Source organism: Silurus aristotelis (assembly GCF_946808225.1).
Source record: "Silurus aristotelis genome assembly, chromosome: 20".
NCBI classification, from domain to species: Eukaryota; Metazoa; Chordata; class Actinopteri; order Siluriformes; family Siluridae; genus Silurus; species Silurus aristotelis.
In genome coordinates, this window is record NC_139593.1 from 15,429,225 (window position 1) to 15,454,652 (window position 25,428).

General features: G+C 37.0%; 1 protein-coding gene and 1 long non-coding RNA gene across 2 annotated transcripts; one reads left to right on the forward strand and one right to left on the reverse strand.

Moving 5' to 3' along the window:
- Positions 1 to 359: 359 nt before the first annotated feature.
- cd247 (CD247 molecule) lies at positions 360 to 25,076 on the reverse strand. Its single transcript, XM_083522511.1, has 8 exons — positions 24,821 to 25,076; positions 11,530 to 11,627; positions 9,646 to 9,690; positions 9,485 to 9,550; positions 9,298 to 9,330; positions 3,971 to 4,024; positions 3,724 to 3,750; positions 360 to 1,982 (listed from the first exon to the last, which is right to left on the reverse strand). The coding sequence occupies exons 1-8, from the start codon at positions 24,876 to 24,878 to the stop codon at positions 1,914 to 1,916; spliced, it is 450 nt and encodes a 149-aa protein (XP_083378637.1). The 5' UTR covers positions 24,879 to 25,076; the 3' UTR covers positions 360 to 1,913.
- LOC310715824 lies at positions 4,033 to 7,493 on the forward strand. Its single transcript, XR_014530399.1, has 2 exons — positions 4,033 to 4,441; positions 7,298 to 7,493. It is a non-coding gene; the product is annotated as an uncharacterized lncRNA (long non-coding RNA).
- Positions 25,077 to 25,428: the final 352 nt, after the last annotated feature.

A 25,428-nucleotide genomic window follows, 5' to 3' on the forward strand; every position in this document is an offset into this window, starting at 1 on the left:
TTTTAAAGGAATTTAAACATTTCAAACACAAGTTGTGTTTATGATCAGTTTTCTGTACAGAAAGGGCTGATTTAAAAAAAATAAATAAATAAATGTGTGGGTTTCGACACGAGATCATTTACTGTTTAAGAAAAAAAAAAGATTTTAACTCACCCTTAGGTCATGGGCATTAATGTTGTAGTCTGCTGTGTTTTTCTGTCGTATAGACTTTTTTTTTCTGTTAATAATGGGATATATTGTAGTTTTGTATATACTCGTTGTTTTTTTTTTGGTTTTTTTTTGTTATCACAATGTTATATCTGAGTTTATGGGTTTTAAAACAAAGTAAACACTGCTAAAACAACACACAGACACAGGAATCATTTTTATATGTTTATATCAAGAAACAAATAAAAAAAAACATTAAAAAAAAAACATTCTCAGTATCACAAAGAAATCTGGAATCTACAGAAGCTGACTGCTTCGGGTGAATGGAAATTGTTCTTTTTTTCCTTTTCTCTCGTCTCCCGTTCTCATTGCTTTTGCACAATATGGAAAAGCATATACACCACATGAAACACGTCTCTTCGACGCGTTACTCAGAGCCGCGTGAAATCAACAGGTTCGTTAACATATCGCTGGTTAGGGGCATTAGCAAGAAACCCGTATCTTTTTTTACTGTAGTTTGCTTTTATGTACATTTAAGTAAAAAAAAAAAAAAAAAGTTTGCGTCTGTGGTGTTCATGCTGTATTTTTTTTAATTATTATTATTCAAAATGTAATCTATATTGTCCGTTTGTGCACGAGTCACATATTTAAATGTCCTGCTCTAATTTCGTTTATTCCTATTGCATTTTGGGAGATAAAACAGGTCTATTAACAGTTACATTTTCTGTAGCAGGTAAAAAAAAATAATTCATGTTAAATGTGAACATTTTTTATATATATGTATTTTTTCATATATATACATTAATATATCAAATGTATTTATTTATATATAAAAAAATTTACAGTAATCCCCCGTTTTATCCCCAGGTTTATCGCGGAATTGCATTTCCAACATAAATAATGTTTCGCAGATTTTCCCGGTCTCTCGAGCGCACGATAGACCAAAAAACGTATAGGAATTGTTTTTATGTTGGAATATTGAAATTTATTCACAAAAAATAAATTCTAAAATGAAGTAGAATGTTAATACAGTACAGTACTGTATACATGAAATAGCATTTTTTGGGATTGGTGTCCGTTTATCGAGTTTTTATTTCGTTAATCGTGTGCGGTTTTGTAACGTAACCACCGCGATAAACGGAGGATTATATATCTATATTTTAACATGCGTTTTTAACTTGCAGCTCCTCTGCCGGTCTTTTACTCTTGAAAAATGCAGCAACATTGAAAGTTCTAGCATTGGACACTTCCAGGCATTTGTACATGTTTCTACACAGATCTGAACTGTAACACGGACATACGAGCGAGAATGAAAGCTAGGACACATCACTGTAATTTATTTGTTCTTATATACACTTTTGGATTGTTTGCATCGTTTAGTGGAAAATGGAACAAAATCACTGCCGAATCTCCAAATACCATGAGCTTGGAAACCTTTATCACCATGACCCCACCCCCCACTAATCACTGATAAACTGTCATTTACAAGTCTTGATGACTTCAAAGGGAGGGAGGGGGGAGACATCAAACGAAACTAAATGAAGAAACCTTGAATTAGGAAAATTAAAGAGTCGTCACATTGCTGATGTTATGATAATGAATTGTTCAAACTGTGACCAGTGTCAGACACACACACACACACACACACACACGAACGAGAAAATGTTACCAAGATAAAGAAAAGTCAATAGGGACTGTACTGAAGAGCTGAATAAAGTCATGAAGTTACGTGGATTCTGATTATTAATGACGATCATGCCGTCGTTTTAGCGGCGAGGAGGCAGAGGCTGCATGTGCAAGGTGTCGTAGGTGTCCTTGGTTGCCTTACTCAGACCCTGATACAAAGACACACACACACACAGTTACTTGAACTATAAGTTAAATCAAACATTCAGTAGTCAAACATAGCTCTACTAATACAGCACTCTTCCTACATTATATAGACAAAAATATCGGGACATCTGGTAACAAACTCTTACCACAAATTTGAGAGCATAGAACAGTACAAGATCTCTGGATGTGGAAGCACCTTCATTTAAACTAGGAGACCCAAATCTGTTCCAGCATGAAGAGATGCTTTATAAGGTTTAAAGTGGAAGATCTTGCTATTGAGCTCCGACCTCAACCCTAATGAACACTTTTGGGATGAATGTGAACACTGACTGCACCCCCACAGGCATCCAAACCTCTCCTACATCAGTACCTGACTTGTAGCTGAATGAGCAAAAGTCTCCACAATCGCTCTCCAAGATCTAATGCAACATCTTCCCAGGAGAGTGGAGATCATTATAACAGATGGGGATTAAATGTAGAATGGGATAAATTAAAGGTGCACATACAAATCTTATGGTTAGGTGTCCACAAACTTTTGTCAGTGATCGGATTTTTAGCATATCCACAGGGGGAAAAGATCAATCAATAAATATCAGCCAAGCCCCGAATGGCAACATAGGAAAAAAAAAAGATAGATAGATAGATAGATAGATAGATAGATAGATAGATAGATAGATAGATAGATAGATAGATAGATAGATAGATAGATAGATAGATAGATAGAAATTATTTGTATGATTGGAGAGACTTGGATTTCTTTACATGTATAAACCTTATAGGTGATCTTTTGACAGTCATTTATAATGACTCAGTATTTCAAGACTCAGTATTTTCCTGCTTCTAACATTTTCCCTAAACACTTTACCTCAGCAATAGTAAATGAAAGAATGGAGACTCAGGAGAGCATTTGTTTCATTCCTGCTTGTTTCCTAACCAACATTAAAAACCTTTTTTTTTTTTTTTTTTTTTTTTAAGTTAAAATGCTAAATATATTCATCATTTTGATGCACCTATCTGTATATATTTACTCAGGACTGTATGCGATAGCGTTTACTAGTCATATTATATACTACAGTAAAAATATATTGGGTAATTATATGTTCCATACCAGAGGTGGGAAGCGATGAAGCACAAATACTTCGTTACTGTACTTTAGATTTTTTTCTGCTATCAGCATTTTACCTCACTTTTTCACTCCATTCAATTTTTGACAAATATCTGTACTTTCTACTTCTTATATTTTAAACGTTACTTTAGTTTTAATCTATTTGGTAAAAAAAATATTTTTTCTTCTGTTTTCAGCCCTTCAACCTATTTCCATTTTGGGTTTTTTCCAATCTACCACTAATGTATCATTTCCTGGCTCTCACACACCACAAACGTAGACGAGTTTTACAAAGCTAACAGTGAAGTCTGGGGTTAACGTGGATGAGACAGAGGGAGTCTGTAAACATGACTGAGATCAGAGACTTTCCTGATCACCTGATCGTCATCACTCTGCTCGTGTTCTACATGGTGGATGTTCAGCCTGAATACATTCATTACGTCACAACATTTTAAATGCGTTTGTATCAATATATTAATATGACGTAAGGTCCAGATACCAGCGTGACACTAAAACAGGTAGCAGTAATGACTACTTTTTACTGAAGACCATGTCAGAGCCCAAACTTAAAACACAATCTGTATTTCTACTTAAGTGAAGGATGTGTGTAGTTTTGACATCTCTGTGTGTTTACCCACCTGATAAACCTGATCATTGGGTCGGCGCTGTGAAGAGAAAGAAAAGCGCACACACACACACACACACACACACACACACACACACACACACACACACATATTAAATGGCTTTGAGACTCAATCACATACAGATTTCTGCTTTCATCATCAGTTCGTAGTCGCAGCTCAGTTTAAACCACGTGTCCGAGTGTCTCACTTCCGAGAACTTGAAAAAAAAGGCAAAAAGTGGAAACGTCGATAGACTTACATCTTTCTTCACTTGGATCGATTTGTACGTGTCCTCGGTTTTATCCTTCAGAGGCTGCAGATAAATCACAAGTTGAGATTGTTGAAATTGTTGAGTTGAAAATGTATAATGGAAATTTTATATCATTATATTATTATTATTATGATATTAGTTTCAGGCATGAAGTGAAATTCTGGCATCAGTTACAATGTTTTATCTTCTGAACACAATATCACTTAAAATAGAATTAAGCATTTATTTTTGATCATAGCAGTGTTTTAATATCCCACCTGACAACCAGTTATATGGTCAAAAGTACTGGGATACCTGTTTTTTTCTTTTCCAAACTTACCCAAAATTTGGAGGCACACAATTGTTTTAAATATTCCCTTAACTTGAACTAATCATAAAAATGCCCCTGTGCACAAAGTGAGCTAAATGAAGATCTGCTTCACAGGTTTGGAGTAAAAGATCTTGAGTGTCCTGCTATATGTTGTGGGGCATAGTCGTTCACCTCCCCGCGGTGTCCCATGGAAAACCTGTACCCTCTCGTTAACACTCCTGGAGGAGAGTGGGTATAAGAGCTAAGAAACGGCACAGAAGGCCACTGTAAAAATACGAGCCAAATTCTCTTGCTAGAGGGATTGCAACCCAGTAAGAGTCTAATCTCACGGGACAGATACAAAGTGCCGATAGAAAAATGCAAAGAATACGAAATGGAGCCACAACATACAGAACCGGGATTCAACCCAAACCGCTCGGACAACGCGGGCCTGAGAGCAATCTCGCCATGAAGGAGCGTGGTCAAAGCGGACTTGTCCGAAGCCACGCTGACGATTTGGTCCCGTCACGTCGTAGAGCAACCTGTCAGGCATTTACCGTTGCCTCATTCAACGTGCGGACCCTGGCAGATACCATACGTGCAAATGGCCACCACATTCGCCATAAGCTGCAGCAGATCATCGCCGGCTGCAAGAAGAACTCCATCGACTTTATCGCCATTCAAGAACATCGACTCAAATCCAATCATCCGATCAGCTCACAAAAGCACGATAAGTGAACACAAACTCAACTAGTGAGTGCCACGGCGTCGCCGCTCTCTACAGCGCAAGGCTCGCACCGCACGTCTATGCAGTGGAGCACAAATCGGACCGCATCATCGCCACACATATAGAAGGCAATCCAAAAATATGCATCATCTGGGCTTATTCTCCCACCAGCACATCATCCGATGACGCGAAAGATGCCTTCTATAACGACCTGAGCAACCTCATCTTCCAGATTCAGCCACACACCGTTATCATCATAGCAGGAGACTTCAATGCGCGCAATGGCCTTGACAGCCACGACTCGAATCCCTCAGTCGTTGGTCCAGCATGGCTCTACGACCACTCAAATGATAACGGCCAGCGCATGATCGACCTATGCGAAGCAGCAAAACTTCGACCAGCACACTCCCACTTCCAAAACCGCCTCATCACATACACCAGCCCAACGGATAAGCGGCACCAACTCGACTACATCATGGTGAGCGCAAAGTGGTGGAAGTCTATCCGCAACTGTCGAGCCTACAACACCATCGACATCGGGTCTGACCACAAAGTGGTAAGTGCACAGTTTTAGATCTCCTTGCACAGCGCTACGTGACACGTGCGAAGAGGTGCTCGGTAAAAAGCGCCCAAACAAGCATCCAAAGTGGGTGAGCGCCGAATCACTGTCACTCTTAACGGCAACCAACAAGGCTACAAACAAACGCGCCTACAAACCTATAAAGAACTATGGCAACAGATGCAAGGCCAGGTATCGGAAGCCTTCAGTCGCGATCAGTCTACATACCTAGACAACCAGCTCATCGCCCTTGAACTCGCCGACCAGAGACGAGAGAGTGGCAAAACCTGGAAAATCATCAACCAGATAGCGAGCGACGAGAACAAGGCCGACCCTACCAAAGTCCGGATGTTGGATGGCTCACTGCCAAAAGGCAAGGACAAGCTGCTTCCTGAGTGGCAAAGCAACTTTGACAAGTTGCTCAACAACGGCAACTCTAATGCCGATCTGAGTCACCACCCAGGACCATCTCCTCCAATCACAGCCATCAAGACGACCGCTTTCACACGAAGTGAAATCGCACAGGCAATCGCCGACATGAGTCGCAACAAATCACCCGGACCAGACTACGCCATGACAGCAGAGGCGCTCAAAGACAGTGGCGACTTCATTGTGGCCGAACTGCTCACCATCTGCAACCTCGTCTGCAAGAATTGTCACGCGCCCAAACAATGACCGCAAGCTACATCATCCCGCTGCCGAAAAAGGGCAACCTCCAACTTATGACGAACTGGCAAGGCATCAGTTTGATGTCCATTGCAGCCAAAGTTTTCAACTGGATGCTCTTCAACCGCATCCGTCACCACATCAACAAGAAGCTACGGAAAAATCAGGCCGGCTTTCGAAAGGGTCGCAGCTGCATCCAGCAGATCACCATCCTGCGAAACACAACACGTATACCGGACTACAAACTCAACGATCTTGCCTATGCAGACGACATCACACTACTCGAAAACAGCGCAGCACAGTCCCAGGGACAATTGGACGCACTCAAACTGAACGCTGGGCAAGTTGGTCTCGGTATCAACATCAAGAAGACCAAACAGATGCGCCTCTACCCGAAGGCACAGCCGAGACCGAGCCACTTACCATCGATGGCGAAAACATCGAAGTTGTCGACGACTTCAAGTACCTTGGCTCTCACATGGCGTCGAGCGAAAAGGACATCAACGCATGCATTGGCCTTGCATGGGGAGCATTCAACAAGCTTAGAACCATCCTGACAACTTCAACTCTTCGTCTTCATCTCAGGCTCCGCATTTTTAAAGCCGCCTGCATCTCCATCTTGCTGTACGGTTGCGAGACCTGGATCTTAACGGAAACGCTCAGTGATCGACTCGACAAATACGCCAGGGCATGCTACCGGACAATGCTGGGTATCAATCAATTCATAGACCGAGTTAGAAACTCTACACTCTACAAACGAGTTAATGAGCTACCACTGCACGACACCATCCGTCAGCGACAGCTCAACTTTACCGGCCACTGCATCCGCATGGCCGAAGACGAACCAGTCAATCGTTTCGTCCTGTACGAGTCCAAAATTCGACCATCACTTCGACCCGGCGCGCCAAGGAGGACGTATCGACAACAGATCTCGTCATACCTCATTCCTAAGGAGCCAGGAGCCACTCAGCACCAAGGCACTAAACCGAAGAATCCTCCGGACCCTTCAACCTAGACTCGACCGATGATGATGATGATGATGATGATGATGATGATGATGATGTCCTGCTATAGAGCTCCAACTTCAACCCTTTAGGGATGAATGTGAACGCTGACTGCACCACAGGTCTCCTCACTTACACCTACATCAGTTCCTGACTTTACTTGTGGCTGAATGATCACAAATCTTCATAAGTGCACTCCAAAATCTAGTGGAACATCTTCCCAGAAAAGTGGAGGTCATTATAACAGCTAACGGGGACTAAATGTTCATTTTAAAAACCACAAATCTTATATTCATGTGTCCACAAACTCCATATCTGATTGGCTAATGAAAGCCAAGACACATCATAAGTATGCTTATGGTCTTCTGATTGCTTAGTTTTTTATTGTGAAAGACAATATTAGATTTATCTTCATGCTAACTCAAATTTCGGTATAATTGTTAGCATTCGCTAATCTAAAGACAGCAACAGGAAGCAAAGCATTTCAGTGTGAATCAGTCATGTGTTTTTCATACTTTTTACATTGAAAATGGAAAGTTTTTGATGAGTTTTGTTTTTTTCTACTAGAATGTCTGACATTTTTGAAGCTGTACATCAACTTTAACCTGAATATTATGGTATGATTTATGTGGTTATCATATTAGTATATGCACATTACTAGTGTGATAATCTAAAGTACGAGAAAAACAAGTAAGTGCATGTTATGAGGTGCATTTAATTAATATTCATTGTATTTTGTTGATCATTTCATTAATTCTATTGTCTTTATACTGGAACAGTACTGGTAGGGGTTTACCAGTATCAGGTACCTTATCCAGGTGTCTCGGTGCATGAGCACAGGGTTTACTCTCTTTTCTATCATAATTTATTTGAATAAACTCAACTGGTTCAGACATGGTTACAGATTTTGACCCTGGCTGATAATAAACCCTGTGTACATGCACCAAGACACCAGGATACTGTTTAAAACAGAAAAACCTCCAGTATAAACACAATACAGATTAATTGAAATGATCAACAAAATCAATGAATATTTATTATCAGACAGTCTACACCACCATCAGTGAACATTCCATCTGTGAATAGTTGAGAACATCAACAATGATGGAACTGTAATGAATGGATTGTTGGTGTCACCCAGATGAGAATGGGTTTCCTTTTGAGTCTTGTTTCTGTCAAGGTTTCTTCCTAACCACTGGAATATACTTATAGGGACTCATTTATGAGGCTAAAATTATATTTGGGATTTATTTAATCATTTAAAGCTGCTTGGGGACAATTTTGATTAAAAGTATTATAGAAATTGAGAAGAGAGAAGAGAAGAGAAGAGAAGAGAAGAGAAGAGAAGAGAAGAGAAGAGAAGAGAAGAGAAGAGAAGGAGAGGAGAAGAAAAGAAAAGAAAAGAAAAGAAGAGAATTGAAGAAAAGAAAAGAAAAGAAAAGAAGGGAAGAGGAGAGGAGAGGAGAAAAAGGGAAGCGAAGAGAAGCGAAGAGAAGAGAAGAGAAGAAAAGAAAACAAAAAAAAGAAAAGAGAAGAGAAGAAAAGAAAAGAAAAGAAAAGAAAAGAAGGGAAGAGGAGAGAAGAGGAGAGGAGAGGAGAGGAGAAAAAGAGAAGAGAAGAAGAAGAAGATAAAGAAGAGAAGGGAAGGGAAGAGGAGAAAAAGGGAAGAGAAGAGAAGAGAAGAGAAGAGAAGAGAAGAGAAGAGAAGAGAAGAGAAGAGAAGAGAAGAGAAGAGGAGATCCTGCATAGACTGTGATTTGTCAGTTTTTCCTTGGAATTACACGACTTTTTTTCTTTTATATATATATATATATATATATATATATATATATATATATAAAATATTGTTATTATGTGGAATTTTGTCTTTTAATTGTTTTATCATATAAGTTTATAGAAAACTCCACGCTTCAGACTGATTAGTTTTCACCCCTTAATTGAACATGAACAAACTTCAGATGAAGTCTAATATACAGAAATGAATTATTTTCGCACTTGTTTGTTTGAAATCACAAACATCTTCGACTTGAAAGGGTTCCGGTAATGCACTTTATCTGAGAGGGGACTTACCGTATATGTGTCATCATCCATCTGCCTGCGAGCCTACACACACACACACACACACACACACACACACACACACGGGAGTGTTTTATAGTTAAAGCTAATTATTAAATGTATCCATCACACACAGTAAATCGTGTACAGATTATTTAAGGCAACGGGTTCGAGACTGAAAGCAGAGAGTTTGACTCACTCCACGAGGGCGTCCTGTCTCAGGATCTTTCAGACCGGCATACGTGGACTGATCACCTCTCAAAGTCTGTTTTAAAGTAAGTCACGTGTTAAACGTGGAAATATTACAAAGATGATCATTAGAATAAAATAATATTAAAAGCAGTAAGTAAAAATACTCACAGCGTAGGTCGAGTCCTTCTGTACCTTTTCTTTAGGCTTGCAGCACTGATTAGGAAACAAAAATATCGTTATTAAATTATTTTTTGTTTAATATATCACACAAGAACAATTGCTTGACTAATTACTGTATGTAATATTCACTATTACAAGCACAGACATCTTGCTATGAAGGGTTCCTTTAGAGTCTGGTTCCTCTCAAAGATTTTTTTCTCATACCATCTCAGGGTTTTTTTTTCCACCACCACCACCACTATCATCTCTGACTTACTCATTTGGGATGGACTTATTTATAGATTTAAAATGTAATCTCTTTATTCCTGTAATACTGCTTTGGGACAAAGGCCACACAAAAATATGACACAAACATTTATATGACCTGCCAAACATTTATATGGACAAAAGTACTGGGACACCTGACTTTTCCAAAAGATGGTTCTTTTCAAACTGTTACCAGAAAGTTGGAGGCACACAATTGTGTAGGATGCATGAAATATTCCCTTAAATTGAACTAGTCATAGAAATGCCCCGTGCACAAAATGAGCTCCATGAAGATCTGCTTTACATGGTTTGGAGTAAAAGATCTTGCAATAGAGCTCCGACCTCAACCCTAATGAACACCTTAGGGATGAATGTGAATGCTGACTGCACCCCAGGTCTCCTCACCTACACCTACATCAGTTCCTGACTTTACTTATGGCTGAATGTTCACAAATCTCCACAAGTGCACTCCAAAATCTAGTAGAACATCTTCCCAGAGAAGTGGAGGTCATTATACAGCTAACTAACTGTTCATGTTGGACTAAATGTAAATAATCTAAACACAGCAACAGGTAGCAAAGCATTTCAGTGTGAATCAGTCATGTGTTTTTCATACTTTTAAATTGAAGATTTTTTCTACTAGAATGTCAGTGACGTTTTTGAAGCTGTGCATCGTCTTTAACCTGAATATTATGGTGTCATTTATAAGGTTATCATATTAGTATATGCACATTAGCAGTGGGATAATTTCATCTGTGTTGAATCTGTTAAATTCTCAATTCTGATTGGTCGGAAATTTTCTACAATACAATTATGCTGGGGACCAAATTAAGGGTTTACATAAATGGCCTCAATGTAATATGGTATGTTTTTATAGCAATAAACAGATTTTACAGGTGCAGGTATGTTAATAAAAGGAAAACTCTGCTTAGCATCTTGTGTAATCTTTATATTTCTTACACGAATCATGACATTACAAGTTTTCAATGACGCTGCACTTTTGTGTCTTAAAAAGTGAGACTCTGGAAACAAAACTGCATTCAAGGCAATACTTTAGCAAATTATTCTCACTATACAGGTAACAGTAGGTTTTCATTGGGGACACCTGACCTTTCCACGTATATGTAGTTCTGCAAAGTTAAATTCAGATATTTGTACAGTATCCCTGGATGTGGAAGAATGAAATTTCCCCCCCTCACTTAAACTAGGAGACTCAAACCTGTTCCAACATGACAATGCCCTGTACATTAAAAAAAATCTCTCCATGAAGAGATGCTTTACAAGGTTTGGAGTGAAAGATCTTGAGTGGCCTGTTATAGAGCTCTGACCTCAACTCTATTATACGCCTTTGGGATGAATGTGAATGCTGACTGCACCCCAGGCCTCCTCACTTCACCTACATTATTACTCGACTTCACAACACCCTTGTAGCTGAATGAGCACAAATCTCCACAAGCACACTCCAACATCTAGTAAAACATCTTCCCAGAAGAGTAAACCCAAGCAGCAACTGGAGAATAAATGAGGAAATGGATGTTCCAAAAAAACACACTTATCTTACAGTCAGGTGTCTGTCCATATAGTGTATTTTTATTAATGTGAAGAATGAGTAAAACACATTCTTACTTTCTCCCTCAGAAAGAGTATGGTGATCACAATGCCGTAGATCAACAGGAACACGTCCAGGACGTAGCAGAATCCGGGATCGTACATTCCATATGCCTCTGTTTCAGTGAGAGAAATGAGTCGGTGTTATATTCAGGTTGAGGATGTATGTGGCATCGACGGTGGCAGCTCGGCGTTATAGCATGAGGAAAAAACCTAAACAACTTCAACACCTACAAAAAAACCCGGCGTGTTTTATAACTCGAATTGCTTCTATATTGCAAAATTTCCTCTCCAGACTGCATACATTTTTGATCATGCGTATTATAATCGTTCGAAATATCCAGTGAAGATATATATAGGGAGAAGAGATATCGTTTCTATACTTTCCACTGTGGTTTTTGTGTGGAAAGAGAAGGAAAATGTATGTCTATTTACAGTTTATCTATACATCGAACCCCCTAGTGTCCTAATACAGCGCACACATATGTATTAAATGCATGTATAATCAAATATATAAGAATCTGCTTCATTCTCTCAGATGGTCAAGCGTTTAATGGCTTAATGTCTAACATTAACACTCGACACATATGCAGATTCAGACTCATAAAACACACACACACACACACACACACACACACACACACACACACACACACATAGTCAGGCAAGGTGCAAACGCAGTACGTGTGATTCACTGAGCCTGCTGTGGTCTGTGTGACATGCACAGTTTCGAGTTTCTAGTTCAGTGGTTTCCTCAGCTGCAGCTCTCGCCGAGCCCAGGAGCTGAGGTGGTGTAACTGACTGCGCGCATGTGTGTGCGTGCGTGTGTGTGTGTGTGTGTGTGTGTGTGTGTGTGTGTGTTTGCCTTAGTGAGAAAGTGAATGTAAGAGAGAGAGAAAGAGATAGATAGAGTAGGAGGAACATTGATGTGGGACATATTTACAACATACACCTACTCAGAAACATGCTGACTGATTTTTAAAAGCGATAAAACACAAGGAGTTGGTAAAGTATAATAAAAAAATTTAATTAACATCATGAACCATATGGTTTAATATATCATGTTATAAAAATGAAAAATATGCTATGAATTTGAATGAGCGAATTTTAATAAGGTGGAAACACCAACCGCTCGAATGCTTGTTTTTTTTTTTTTTTTTTTAGTTAGTTAGTTATTTTTGGTTTTATTTCCTATATCCTTATTACCTTTACCACATTATATGTACAATTTTGCACATTCATGCATATTATAATTACTATTTAAATATTTGCATGAGGAGCATTTTTTGCTTTCTACCAAACATCCTTCATACCATGATGGACTGAATCACCATCCCACTGGGGTCACTAAGGTTTGAATTTAAGGGTGGGACACTGTCATGAAGAAAAAAAAAAAAACACCCTGAAATAGTGTAAACGTCATTAAGGTCATCGAAACCTGGGTTGTTTTCAACAGCTTGATCTTGCTTTTAGAAAGTCCTACCCCATTTTTTTCAAACGTACCTATAGTTTGTTTCTGACTGCAATAACTATGATCTAAACATGTACCATAAGGTTTTATGAGTATTAATTATCAGGGGAAAAAAAAAAAGAAGTTATCATGTTATATGATAGGGGTTTTGTATTTCAATGAAGTAAGCAAAAGCTTGAAAGTCTTCAATCTGCATGTTTACATATAAAACAAATGGAAAATCCGGAGTGTCACATGGCCTGAATTTTATTTTCTGATTTATGTGATACTAAATCATACGAATAAAATCTAACTTTCCTTTATGTGACCTGTATGTTCATGATTTCTCATAGATAGATAGATAGATAGATAGATAGATAGATAGATAGATAGATAGATAGATAGATAGATAGATAGATAGATAGATAGATAGATAGATAGATAGATAGATAGATAGATAGATAGATAGACAATAGGCTGATTGTATCATTTCAGGATTGTATAGGTGTTCCTAATAAAGTGGCCAGTCAGTGCATATCATCGTGCAAGACGACGTGACAAGGTGAATAGGAATATATAATAAATAATATGCACAGTTTGGGAATTGGGAAATGTATAATTACTGTGATAAGTTGGAGTTAGATTTTATAAATTTTTTACAATTATTTTTATTATACTTTTTATTTATATTATTAATGTTTTGTTCCCCGCGGTCAGAACCTGCAAGCGTTCCTCTCTGTTTTAATCATGCGATCACACAGTTTCAGCACAGACATTTAGAAAGCCGACATTTATCACAATTTGAAATGGTTGCACATCTATTTTATTGCATTTTCTGGGAATCTTTAGGTTTTTTCTTTCTTTGTTAAAACTGGACCAATACACATTATAATATACGTAGAAATCCAAGACTATATTATAGTAAACTAAAATATTTTAGGCCAAAAGAAGGTGGACAACATTCAATTTCCCTTTCTCAATATCAAAGTATCTCCATTTTACTGTTATAATGTTTCTGTCTTCACTTTTCTACAAAGGATTTCCACTCAGTTTTGAAGTGTAGCTGCATTCAACTATAAGTATTCGTGAAGTCAGGGACTTATTTTAGTTGAGGAGATCTGGGGTTCAGTCGGTGTTCCATCTCAACCCCAAAATGCTCAAAGGTTAAGGTTAGGGCTCTGTTTAGGATACTCAAGTTCTCCCACTCTAAATTGGACAAACCATGTGAAAGGAGCTTACTTTGTGCAGGTTCTGGAACAAGTTCAAGCCTGTTAGTTCCAGTGAAGAGAAATTATAAAGCTACAGCATATATATATTATAGTTCTCAATACTCAATACTCAATACTCAATAAAAACCATATGTTCTCAAGGGACAATACTATAGAAATTATCAAAGTGAAATTATCAAGTGAAAATATCAAAACTGCCAAAGTGTTAATATTTTGTGGGAACACTATAGTTTTTCAGCACTACCTTAATCCTCCTGGGTATAAAATTCACCAGAGCTGCACAGGTTGTTGCTGGGATCCTCTTTCACTCCTCTATAATGACATCACAGAGTTGATGGATGTTAAGACACATGGTGTTTCTCCACCTTCCACTTAAATATGCCCCACAGGTGTTCAATAACATTCAACAACAAATACTTGTCCACTCCATCACATTCACCTTCAGCTTCCTCAGCAAGGCAGTTGTCATCTTGGCAGTGTGATTGAAGTTGTTATCATGTTGGAAAACTGCCTTTCAGTCCAGTTTCTGAATTGAGGGCATCATGTTCTGCTTCAGAATGTCACAGTACATGTTGGAATCAATGTTTCTCTCAATGAACTGCAGCTCCCTATTACCAGCAGCACTCATGCAGCCCCAGACCATGATGCTACCACCACCATGCTTGACTGTAGGCAAGACACAATTTTCTAGGTACTTCTCACCGGGGCATCGCCACACATACTGGACATACATCTGACACCACAATCTCATCAGACCACAGCCCATGCTCTTGGACAAGTCGTCTTAAAAAAACTGTTTGTTGTTGTTTTTTAGAGCCAGCTTCAGGAGAGGTTCCTTCTGGGACAATACTGTAAATGTTTTTTATTAAACCACATAGGTTCAAGTGACTAGAAACCATTGGCCATGTTGTGTATTTACATAATATTTATGTTTTCTTGAAGCTTAGGAATATTATAGGCTTTATGTTCAGTTACAGTGACAACCAGACTTTCTATTTTACAACCTACCTAAAGTATACACACCTAATCATTTATTAAAAATACATACAGGATAACGGGGTTCCAAAAGCCTGAGAAGATATTGATATAAGATATTATTTATGCAAATAATCATTGGATATAAACAGAATGATAAATATATATATATATATATATATATATATATATATATATATATATATATATATATATATATATATATATATATATATATTATCCAAGATGTTTTACTCCTTCTAGATCTGATTTCAAAAAGATTTGATCATACAAAAGATCAGATTTTCCTTTCGTCAAATCTCTTTGACTGATGACACGCTGATGCATTTGATCAAAATTGGATACTAAGGTTTCAGATTTCAAACCATTAACAGTTTTCATATCCACATCCATCACATACTGATCACATTGTCCCATATACTAAAAACTGTAATTCATGTATTCAGATTTCTATGATTCAACTAGTTGTTGCTGATATCATTTGTACTTTCACTGAACACTCGCTCGCACATAAGATATTGGCTAAATTTGCATATTTAAACAAAATAAATTATCATTTCTTTTTACATTACTAATGAACTCAGCCTAGAGATGCTCATGTCCTCTCCACACTCTGTGGTTTCCAGTATCAGAATGTGTCTGAGATAAGCTTTTGGACACATTGCAGTGAAAAAAACTAAAAGAGTTTAACACCGTGTTAATCTGATTTAAAAAAAACACACACACTTACAGAAGTGCAGCCACCTAGCAAACGAAGTTTGTGTTTAGTTTTACAAGTTTGACCTAATCACCTTTTGATCACTCTCACTAGTGCTGAGTGAGTTTGGCAGGTAGTCTGTGGTCAAGTCTTAACCTCCCTTTTAGGGCACCACAAAGGTACACCAGTGTGGCTTCACATTCTACAGAGATGACCTGTAAAGACAATCTGGATAAAAGATAGACATCTGCAGATACACTTTATTGCCAAAAGTATTGGGTCACCTGATCTTTGAGAATTACATTCCACATTTAGTCCCACTTTGCTCTTATAATTCTCTTCACTCTTCTGGGAAGATGCTCCACTAGATTTTGGTGTGTGCTTATGGATATTAGTGTTCATCAGCCACAAGAGTATTATGAAAGGCAGGTACTGATGTAGGTGAGGAGAACTGGGGTGCTGATTTAATTTATGTGTAGAATATTGGTACTGTTGTTGGTTAATGATTGATCTAATCAATTATTGAGAAGTCTACAGTCATGTAGCTGATTCATAGCTGAACACTATGTGTTGCATGATATATCAGGAAATAAATCAGTGATAGGATGCTATAAGTTACTGTTATAACCCTGAAGATGATTATTCTCCTTAACACATTTTCCCATATCAGTGTACAGTCAGGTTTAATGATGTCAAAAGCAATTGATCCTTTCGAAATATGGCTCCATGACCAGCGCTTTATTTTTTTCTTCTTAAAATTAATAAGGCAGAAAAACAGTGTAGTTTGTCCAAAAAAACACAAATATCGACTCACTCTGTCCTTTTTAGCTTTACCACTGACTATAATAATGCACTGATACTGGACATTTTCTACAGATTCTAAAGAAACCTATCATACAGTATTACAATAACACATATTTTGGAAAATCTTATTGCTCATCGTGTCCACCATAAGCGTCCCTGTGCTACTATAAAAACACAATTTTGCCATTTGCACTACTGATATGAACGATAACGTGTGTCTTTACCTATACAGTGTTCCATTAATAACACGCCATATCTTTACCGTATGTCTATTTTTTTCTGTTTGAACTACAGTTTGAATTTGACCCACATTTCATTGTCTCTTTACTTTAATAAATCAAAGTGATAATATCATCAAATATCAATAACATCTAATGTATTAAATCAAATGCATTACAATAAACCTAAGATTTGTTTTGTAGTTTGTCTTTATTTTGGATGAAACTATATTTTGATGTATTTTAGGCATGTTTTTCAGTAACAAGTGTTATATTCACCAGGTGCTTGAACTCCTTTGTACATTCTGTGTACAAGAATCATAATTATTCAGTGGTGAACAGTAACAAAGTAAATGTACTTAAGTAGCTTTTTCATGTATTCGCTAAATTTTTTCCATCGGTGGAAACTCGCACTCCGTTTTTGAACTGGTTTTGATTGGCGCTTGGTGTATCTACTGATCACCAACATACAGTTGGTGCTTTAGGTTGGGCTCATGATAATTGTAATTAATATCAATCAGTGTTTGACTCATTAATATCATTATATTAAATGATCAGTGGGTTAAGAGTGACAGAATCTTTTCACATAAACTGAGTCGATTAAGTAAAAAGTCTTGTGATAAAAATGTAAAGAACATTAGAGCAATAATAAATCATAATACTTTAGATACTTACATTCATTTAAAGGAAAATACTTTTGTACTTTTACTTAAGTGAAAGTTTATAGTAATACTTTTACTCAAGTCATATTTTACCTACTGTATCTCTACTTTAACTCAATTACTTCGTTTATCACTGTAATTATTTTACAGGATATCAGAACCTTCATTCCTGCTTTTAGCTATTTACAAGTTTATTTCTCGTAAGTCTCACAGCTTTATTAAGACAGATTGACCAAGCAGGATTTGAGATTATTGTGTGTTAAGAACCTTTAATCTCAAGAAAGAACTTTCTTTGTGCTATGAAAAGTTTCAAGTTTCTTTACAAGACCATATACTTTGATAAAGATCCATTTACGAACCTTTAATTTTTAAAGAGTATAAAAGGCAGAGGTTTTGCTTAGTATAAAAAAAAAAAAAAAAACATGACTTGATTAGGTGGCCTCCAGGGTTTGAACAACTTCTGTTGCTCGTCATGGTGAGATGTTGGAGTACAGAAGCACAGGGGGTGGGAGGTGTTATATGTACAATAAAACTACCATTTTCTCGATGGCCCGCTTTAAGCTGCGGCTCGATCAGATACATCAGACACAGGAAACGTAGACACTTTCTTGCTGATGTTCATGTAAGTAGCCAAAACCACACTGAAATGTGTGCAATTCAGGTACCACGACACCTTTTTTTTTAATAGAAATAAAGCAACCATATGTTGTGAAAAGTCCAAGAACTCAGTATATATATATATATATATAGTGCATTCAGAAAAAAATTTTTTTCTCAGCCTGATACTACAATCGTTCAAATAAATCTTTTTTTTTCAATAATCTGGACTGTAAATTGGACTGTAGTTAATGTCAACAGTCTGCTACACTGACTCAGGACTACAGTTTGCTTCTGACCACCATCACTGCACCCTGCAACATCATATATCTGCAATAAATGGACATTCGGTGCAACCCAGATTAAGATGGGTCCCCCGTTTGAGTCTGGTTCCTCTCAAGGTTTCTTCCTAATGCCATCTCGGGGAGTTTTTCATGCCACGTTCACCACTGGCTCACTCATCAGGGACAAACTTACACTTATGTAGAACATCTTATTCATTTTTATCACCACATTATCTGTGTAAAGCTGCTTTGAGACAATGTTCATTGTTAAAAGTGCATTACAAATAAAAATGAATTGAATTAAATTCAAGTCTTTTTGGGTATGAGACAACAAGCTTTAGACACCTGGATTGGAGGATTTTCTTCCTTTTCGTGGCAAATGATCTGAAGCTGGGTCAGGTTGGATGGGGACAGTCATTGGACAGGTCTCTTCAAAGATGTTCAATAAGGTTCAAGCCAGGGCTCTGGCTGAGCAACCTAAAATACCTCCAGATATAACATTAAGAATTGAGACCAAACAGTTCATTCTTGGATTCATCAGACTGGAGAATATCATTCCACACAGACTAAGAGTCCTTATGGTGCCTGTTGGCAAACTCCAAGCAGGCTTCCATTGGTTTTGCACCAAGGAGAGCCTTCAATCTAGCCACTCTGCCATAAAATCTAGATCGGTAGAGGGCTGCAGTGATGGTTGTCCCTCTGTAACTTTGTCTATCTTCACACAGGATCTCCAGAGCTTAGTCAGACTGACCATCTGCTCAGTTTGGCCAGGCTACCAGCTCTTAAAAGAATCCTGGTTGTTCCAAACTTCTTCCATTTTACAATTTTGGAGGCCACTGTAAATCTTCCCAAAATTTCTCCCCAAATGTATGCCTTGCAACAATCCTGTGTCTGAGCTCTGCAGGCAGGTCCTTTGACCTCTGATATACAGTGTCAGCTGTGAGGCCTTCTATAGAGAGATATGTGCCTTTCCAAAATCATAGCCAATCAATAATCTTGTCCACGAGTGGACTGTAATCAAGGTGCAGACATTTCTCAACAATGATCAGAAGAAATGGGAGGCACATGAGCTAATTTCCAAGTGTTGTAAAGGGTCTGAATACATGTACAGTACATGTGATATTTCAGGTTCTGAATAAAAAGATTAAAAAAATGAAATAAGAAAATTCAAGACAATTTTATTCTGTATTTACTTTGTGAATAATGGAGTACTGAGTGTAGATTAATGAGAACAAAAAATAAATGTAAACAACTGTAGTGTCAAGCTGCAGCATACAAAAACACATACAGTGTGTGTATATATGTGTCTGTGTGTAATATATATATATATATATATATATATATATATACACACACATACACAATAAAACCACCATATATAAACTACAATATATATATATATATATACACATACACATACACACACACACACACATATATATATATACACAAACTTTTTTTCCCTTTCAGTTATCTGAAATTGAGACAAGACTTTTTTATAATTTTGCTTAATCTCATCACATCACGTCATGGAGGTGTTTATGGTTCAAATAAAAAAAAAATCCGAGTGATATAATTCACTGTAACGCAGTCACACCGAGACACTACAAGGCCTACAGTTTAAAAATGACACTTTCCAAAACATCAGTAGATTAGTAGATCAGTAAAGACTATTAATAGAAGAGCACATGTGTGCATCTTCGGCTGCTTTCATACATTTCTTATTGTACGATAAGAGCTATTTTCTTAAATGGCAAAATTTCGCAATAAAGCCGGCTTACGGCTTGCTCTAAATCAAACCTGCGACTTCTACATTTTATACGATTCATATTCAGTAACTTCATAATCTGGAAGGATCAGACAACACACTGTAAACACCATACATACCAAATACATATTCCTCATACCAAAGCTAATGATTGCATTATTATTAAAAAAATCATATAAACTTTTGTTCTTATAAATGCAGATTTCTGAGTATTTTGAGAATCCATACAATACAAATATATTCAATCTTTTTTGCATTATTATTACTTATAGGAACTTAATGCTGTGGAAACCGGGTAAGAGATGTTTCAATAACAATGTGAGGCAAACCGTTTTTTTTTCAGTCTGTTTCTAATTCGTTATTTCGAAACCTCAAATTCTTAAGACATTTTTATTTAATAATCTTTCATACAAATCAGATTAGAAATTTGACTACTTCCCAAAAATGGGCACATAATCACACTTGGCCAGATGGAAGCAGCGGGAAGTAACGGTTAAAACATCTATTCACATCCTTAAAAAAAAAAACGCCTCCAGGTGTCAAAAAACATAAGACTTTCATCTACTTTGGTGTTATGACGTTTACCAGGTTTCTATATTCAGAGAAATTTACTGGCAGCTTATTTATAACAACCTGATAAATATTTGCTTTAAGGTTCATGACTATGATGAAATCTAGTATCGGTCTAAATTGTGGCTATTTATCTTTAAGTTCCTGCTTATATATATATTTTTTTTTTTTTTTTTTTTTTTACACATAACCTCTGAAACACCTGTAGCCAGGATCTAAACCATGAGAAAGAAAAACTGTTGAAAAATCTTAGCTGAGAATAATACACTTTGCTTCACATATCATACAGCATCAGTGTAAAAACCTTGATTCCATACCTTACTGTATTTCTCATAATTTCATGGGACCAGCTACACATAATAACTGCTCATATAATACAAAAAAAAATATTAAATGATGCGTTAAATTTATATTCGGATTTCTTTTAAAGTTGCTTTTGACAATTTCCACTATTAAATGCACAAATGTAGATAAATGCAACTAATAAAGAAAGTAAAAGGCAAACCTGGGGGTGTATCACCTTACACAAACTGAATACAATTTGAATTGCATTAATGAATAACACACATCGATAACATAATGGTTGGGTCTCCCATTTGGGGTAAATTCTCATGCTTTTCGTTCCCTTTTAATTTGTTTAATATTTGTTAACGTGTCTCCTACAGTGTGTGTTTTACGTGACGTTTACCCCACCTGCAGAAATCAACACTATTATTAAAGAAACTCCTGGAACAAATCACCAAAACCTGTAGCTTTGGTGTCTCTAGTCCAGAGACGCACAGACTAGAGCCCGCGAGCCAAAGTCGGCCTGTGATAACCTCTGATTTGGCATATATTAGAAGAGGACAAAAAGGGGAAGAAATACCATCTGGAAAAACTATTGAATGCTTCATGTCTCATTAGAAGCCACTGAACAACTGAATTAGGCATTGAATTTTATTGTACAAACTCAAAAAGATAAAATAAATAAAACTACTTTTATTTTTTAAGTATTAAAATCATAAATGAGAGGAACCATTGCAAATTGAATGTGAATATAATGTTCTGTATAATGCGACATTTATATTTTCGGGCCTCAATCACGTTTTTTTACCCTTCATAGAAAATATTTTGGGCCCCTCTGCACTTATATATCTGTCTATATAAAAAGTCACTAACAAATACAGCAAATTCCCCCTTCTGTCAACTGTTGATTTTATGTATTATATAATATATTGTTTAATCTCCAGTCTGTTCGGGGTTCACATGAAGCTAATTGACCAATATGAAAACCTCAACCCCATTTTTCCCCTCATGCAAATGTTCAACAACCCTGTAGGAGAGACTTTTCCAGAAAAATAAAGATGCTGCGTGGAAATTAAAGTTTTTCAGAGATTCTCTAAAATCACACGTCAAAGTGGAAGAGGTGCAGACCTTCTTGAAACTTAACGTGTTTACCCCTAAATGAGATTCAGTCATTTTAGTTGAGTAATAACATCACTTCAAAAGCCTCATGCTTGTAGACGGAAAGTGACCTCCTACACAGAGGTTCCTCTCCGAGCAATGCTGATCCAGAAACAGCTGTTTTTTTCCATAAAAACAAACCTAAATGCATGAGAAATGGCAAAACTGGTCTTAGATCAGCATTAAAAAAAAAAATTATAGTAGAGCCTAGCAACTTTTCTGCTGCGTTGTATTTCTGAAATATTCCATCACACAAAAACAATACATCATTATTGGGAAGATGTTATGATTGGACAGTTAAAGGCTTTCCAATGAGTCACTTCTTTTGTGCTAAAACAAACAGCTGGAAAAAAGATGTGTATTTTAGCGAATATATGTAGCGGTGTTATGTAAAAATTATAGTAGACTGCAATGTAAAATGTGCTTTAAGTGTTAAATGTAGGTTTAATTTAAAAGTTAGAAGTTCTACAGTATGTCCAAATGCACCTACACCAAAACCTACAGTTTTTCCACTTACAACCAATTTGATATTAAATAAGGTTAATACCATTTTTTTTTTACAAATGAAAATAATGTTCAGATAAGGGACGCAGTCAGACATTTTCTTACGAAGATCATTTCGTAACATATTAAACAAAGCCGGACAACATTGTACTAGTTTTAGGGTTAATGAGCATGGGATCAGGTTCTAAGTAAGATTTTTAATTACTCTGATGAGTGACTGAGAGGAAGTCATGTCCATACTGAGTGGTAAATATATGATTGGATATTTTAAATATAGTTAATAAATCAAGTCAAATCTTGTAATTCGTGAAAATTTGAAAAAAGCTCTGGAGCTGAAATTAGGTGTAAAAAGTAAAATTATTTACACAGATATTCGATCTCAACTAAAAATAGAAAAAATGCTTTGTGATTAATTTGTCTCTCCTCTGATTAGTTGCGAGTTTGTACTCCCTACAGGTCCAATCTTGTACTTGCGTCCAGTATATCAGTGGACACACTGTTCTTTAACCCAGTAAACTGTCCAAAAAAACAAAAAAAAAACCAAACACTATTGTCGAATCTTCTGTCTGACTTATAGGCCATTTGGGGGAGCTACCACACGAAAATTACCACAGAAACACTCTATTCTTTATTCGTTAGTTTAGAAATTATTACGCTTTTGGGTAACCACATTTTCTGCAGAATTTTCTCAACCCGACTTTTCAAAATCAGCTTTATATGAAGCTGATTTTAAAAAGTCGGGTTGAGAAAATTCTGCAGAAAATGTGGTTACCCAAAAGTTTAGTATGTAATTTCCAAAAACCTTATTCTGCTTCATACATTAACATGAAGTAGAAAGGAAAGAAAAATAAGTACCACATAAAATTATTTTAAAATAATTAAGACAATTCTAAAATATATATATATAATGTGAATTAATATTACTTTGCAAATCCTACATCTTTATTTATTTCTTTTTTTTTTTAGAAATGAAATTTTGTTTTTGTTTTTTCATACTTACGCTGAAGTATTTTCAGGAAGTGCTTTTAGGTGTTAACGTCCTGTGAACGTGAGCAATTATTAATTATATGAAGTATTTTTCCACAATTTGTTGCCTTATTATAAAGTTAAAAAAAAGTGTCATATTGAACACTGTGTAGTGTTTGCATTAAGAACGTATTGAATACAGGAATCTATGGGTCACTGAGGAACGAAGTTCACGGTTAAAAGAATTAGTGAACGTGAACGGCGTATCGTAATTGAAAAACTTATTGAAAAATAATGTCTTAAAAAATCAGTCTTAGTGCACTTTTCCTCTCAGACTAATGAAATTGTTGCACAACTGTCGATTGATAATTGCTGAAAAATATTCAGAACTATAGATGAGCAGCACTTAATATGCGAAAGTCTGAATAGAAATAAAACAACAAACCAAGGCCTTGAATTTTTAGGTGCTCGATAACTCTCTAATTTTTGAATACTGAATCACAGAAATCAGATTTTCAGTCAGCTCAAAGAAGATTCCTTATGTTCAGCAACATTTTATTTATTTATTTTTTTGGAAAACTGTTAATGTAAAAAGATTTTAATTTCACAACTGATTATAAAATTACCAAATATTCACCATAAACTCTTTTTTTTTTTAATCATTCCATGGTGCCAAAATATCAAAATACCACAAGTAAGAATGCCTAATACTGACATCACAAGAATTCGAGACCCTCTCGTAGAAACGTAATGGTCCGACCTACACACACACCAAACAAACAAACAAACAAAAAACCCTCAAGGTGTACAGGTGTATCAATAATGTCTATGAACAATAAATGCGAATATATTTAATCTGTACACTTTCAGGACAGGAATAAATGCTGCCGGGAATCCACTTCTCGGGAGTTAATTTGATTACAACAAAAATGGCCGACTCAAGTTGAGCACAAACGAGGCCCTGCTGGTTCAGCGGATGTTCTGTTTTCTGGATGTATCTCGTGTTCTTGACTGAACTGAAGCCCACTGTTCCTCACTGTGACCATCAATAATTTGGACATTCACAAAAACCAATAAATAAAACTGTCCAAGTGAAGGCACAGACATGGTGAGGTTTTTACCTGAAGGAGAGATGATCAGAATCAGTAGCACTAAAGCACCAATCTTCTGAAGCCCCATACTTCCTCAGGTGATCTGAGTCCCAGCTAAATGTTCACTGGCCTTTGGAGTTCCCGCAGTTATTTGAACCACAAGCTAGGTCAAGTCCGAGAGATCAGAGGTTTTGGTTTTCGAGCACACCGTGCTGCCTTAAGACCTCTATACACACAGCTGTGTGGTAGTTACCACCTCTTCTTTGAAGCTCCAGGCTGAGTCTGGTAACAGGAAGTGGCTCCGCCGAGCTCCACCTGGTGATGCAGAGACGTCCCACCTCCCTTTCAACGCGGGCGTTGCAGAAGACTGACGCTTTGTAGCCTACTTTCAGAGACTTCCTCTGCTGTTATACGAAACTCTGTGGGGTGGTGAGGATCAGGAGGACAGCTGGTGTATTCGTGAGGGGAAACGAGGGTCATGAGACTTTAAGGAGCGAACCAGGGCTGGGGTCTCCCTTCAGAGCCTTCACCGCTTTGTTCTTGACTTTTTGTAGAGTTTACAAAGCAGCTTGGTACACAAGTGGTGTAAACCAAAGACTGCTAGCAGACAAAATGGTATCACATTGACTAAAAGCACC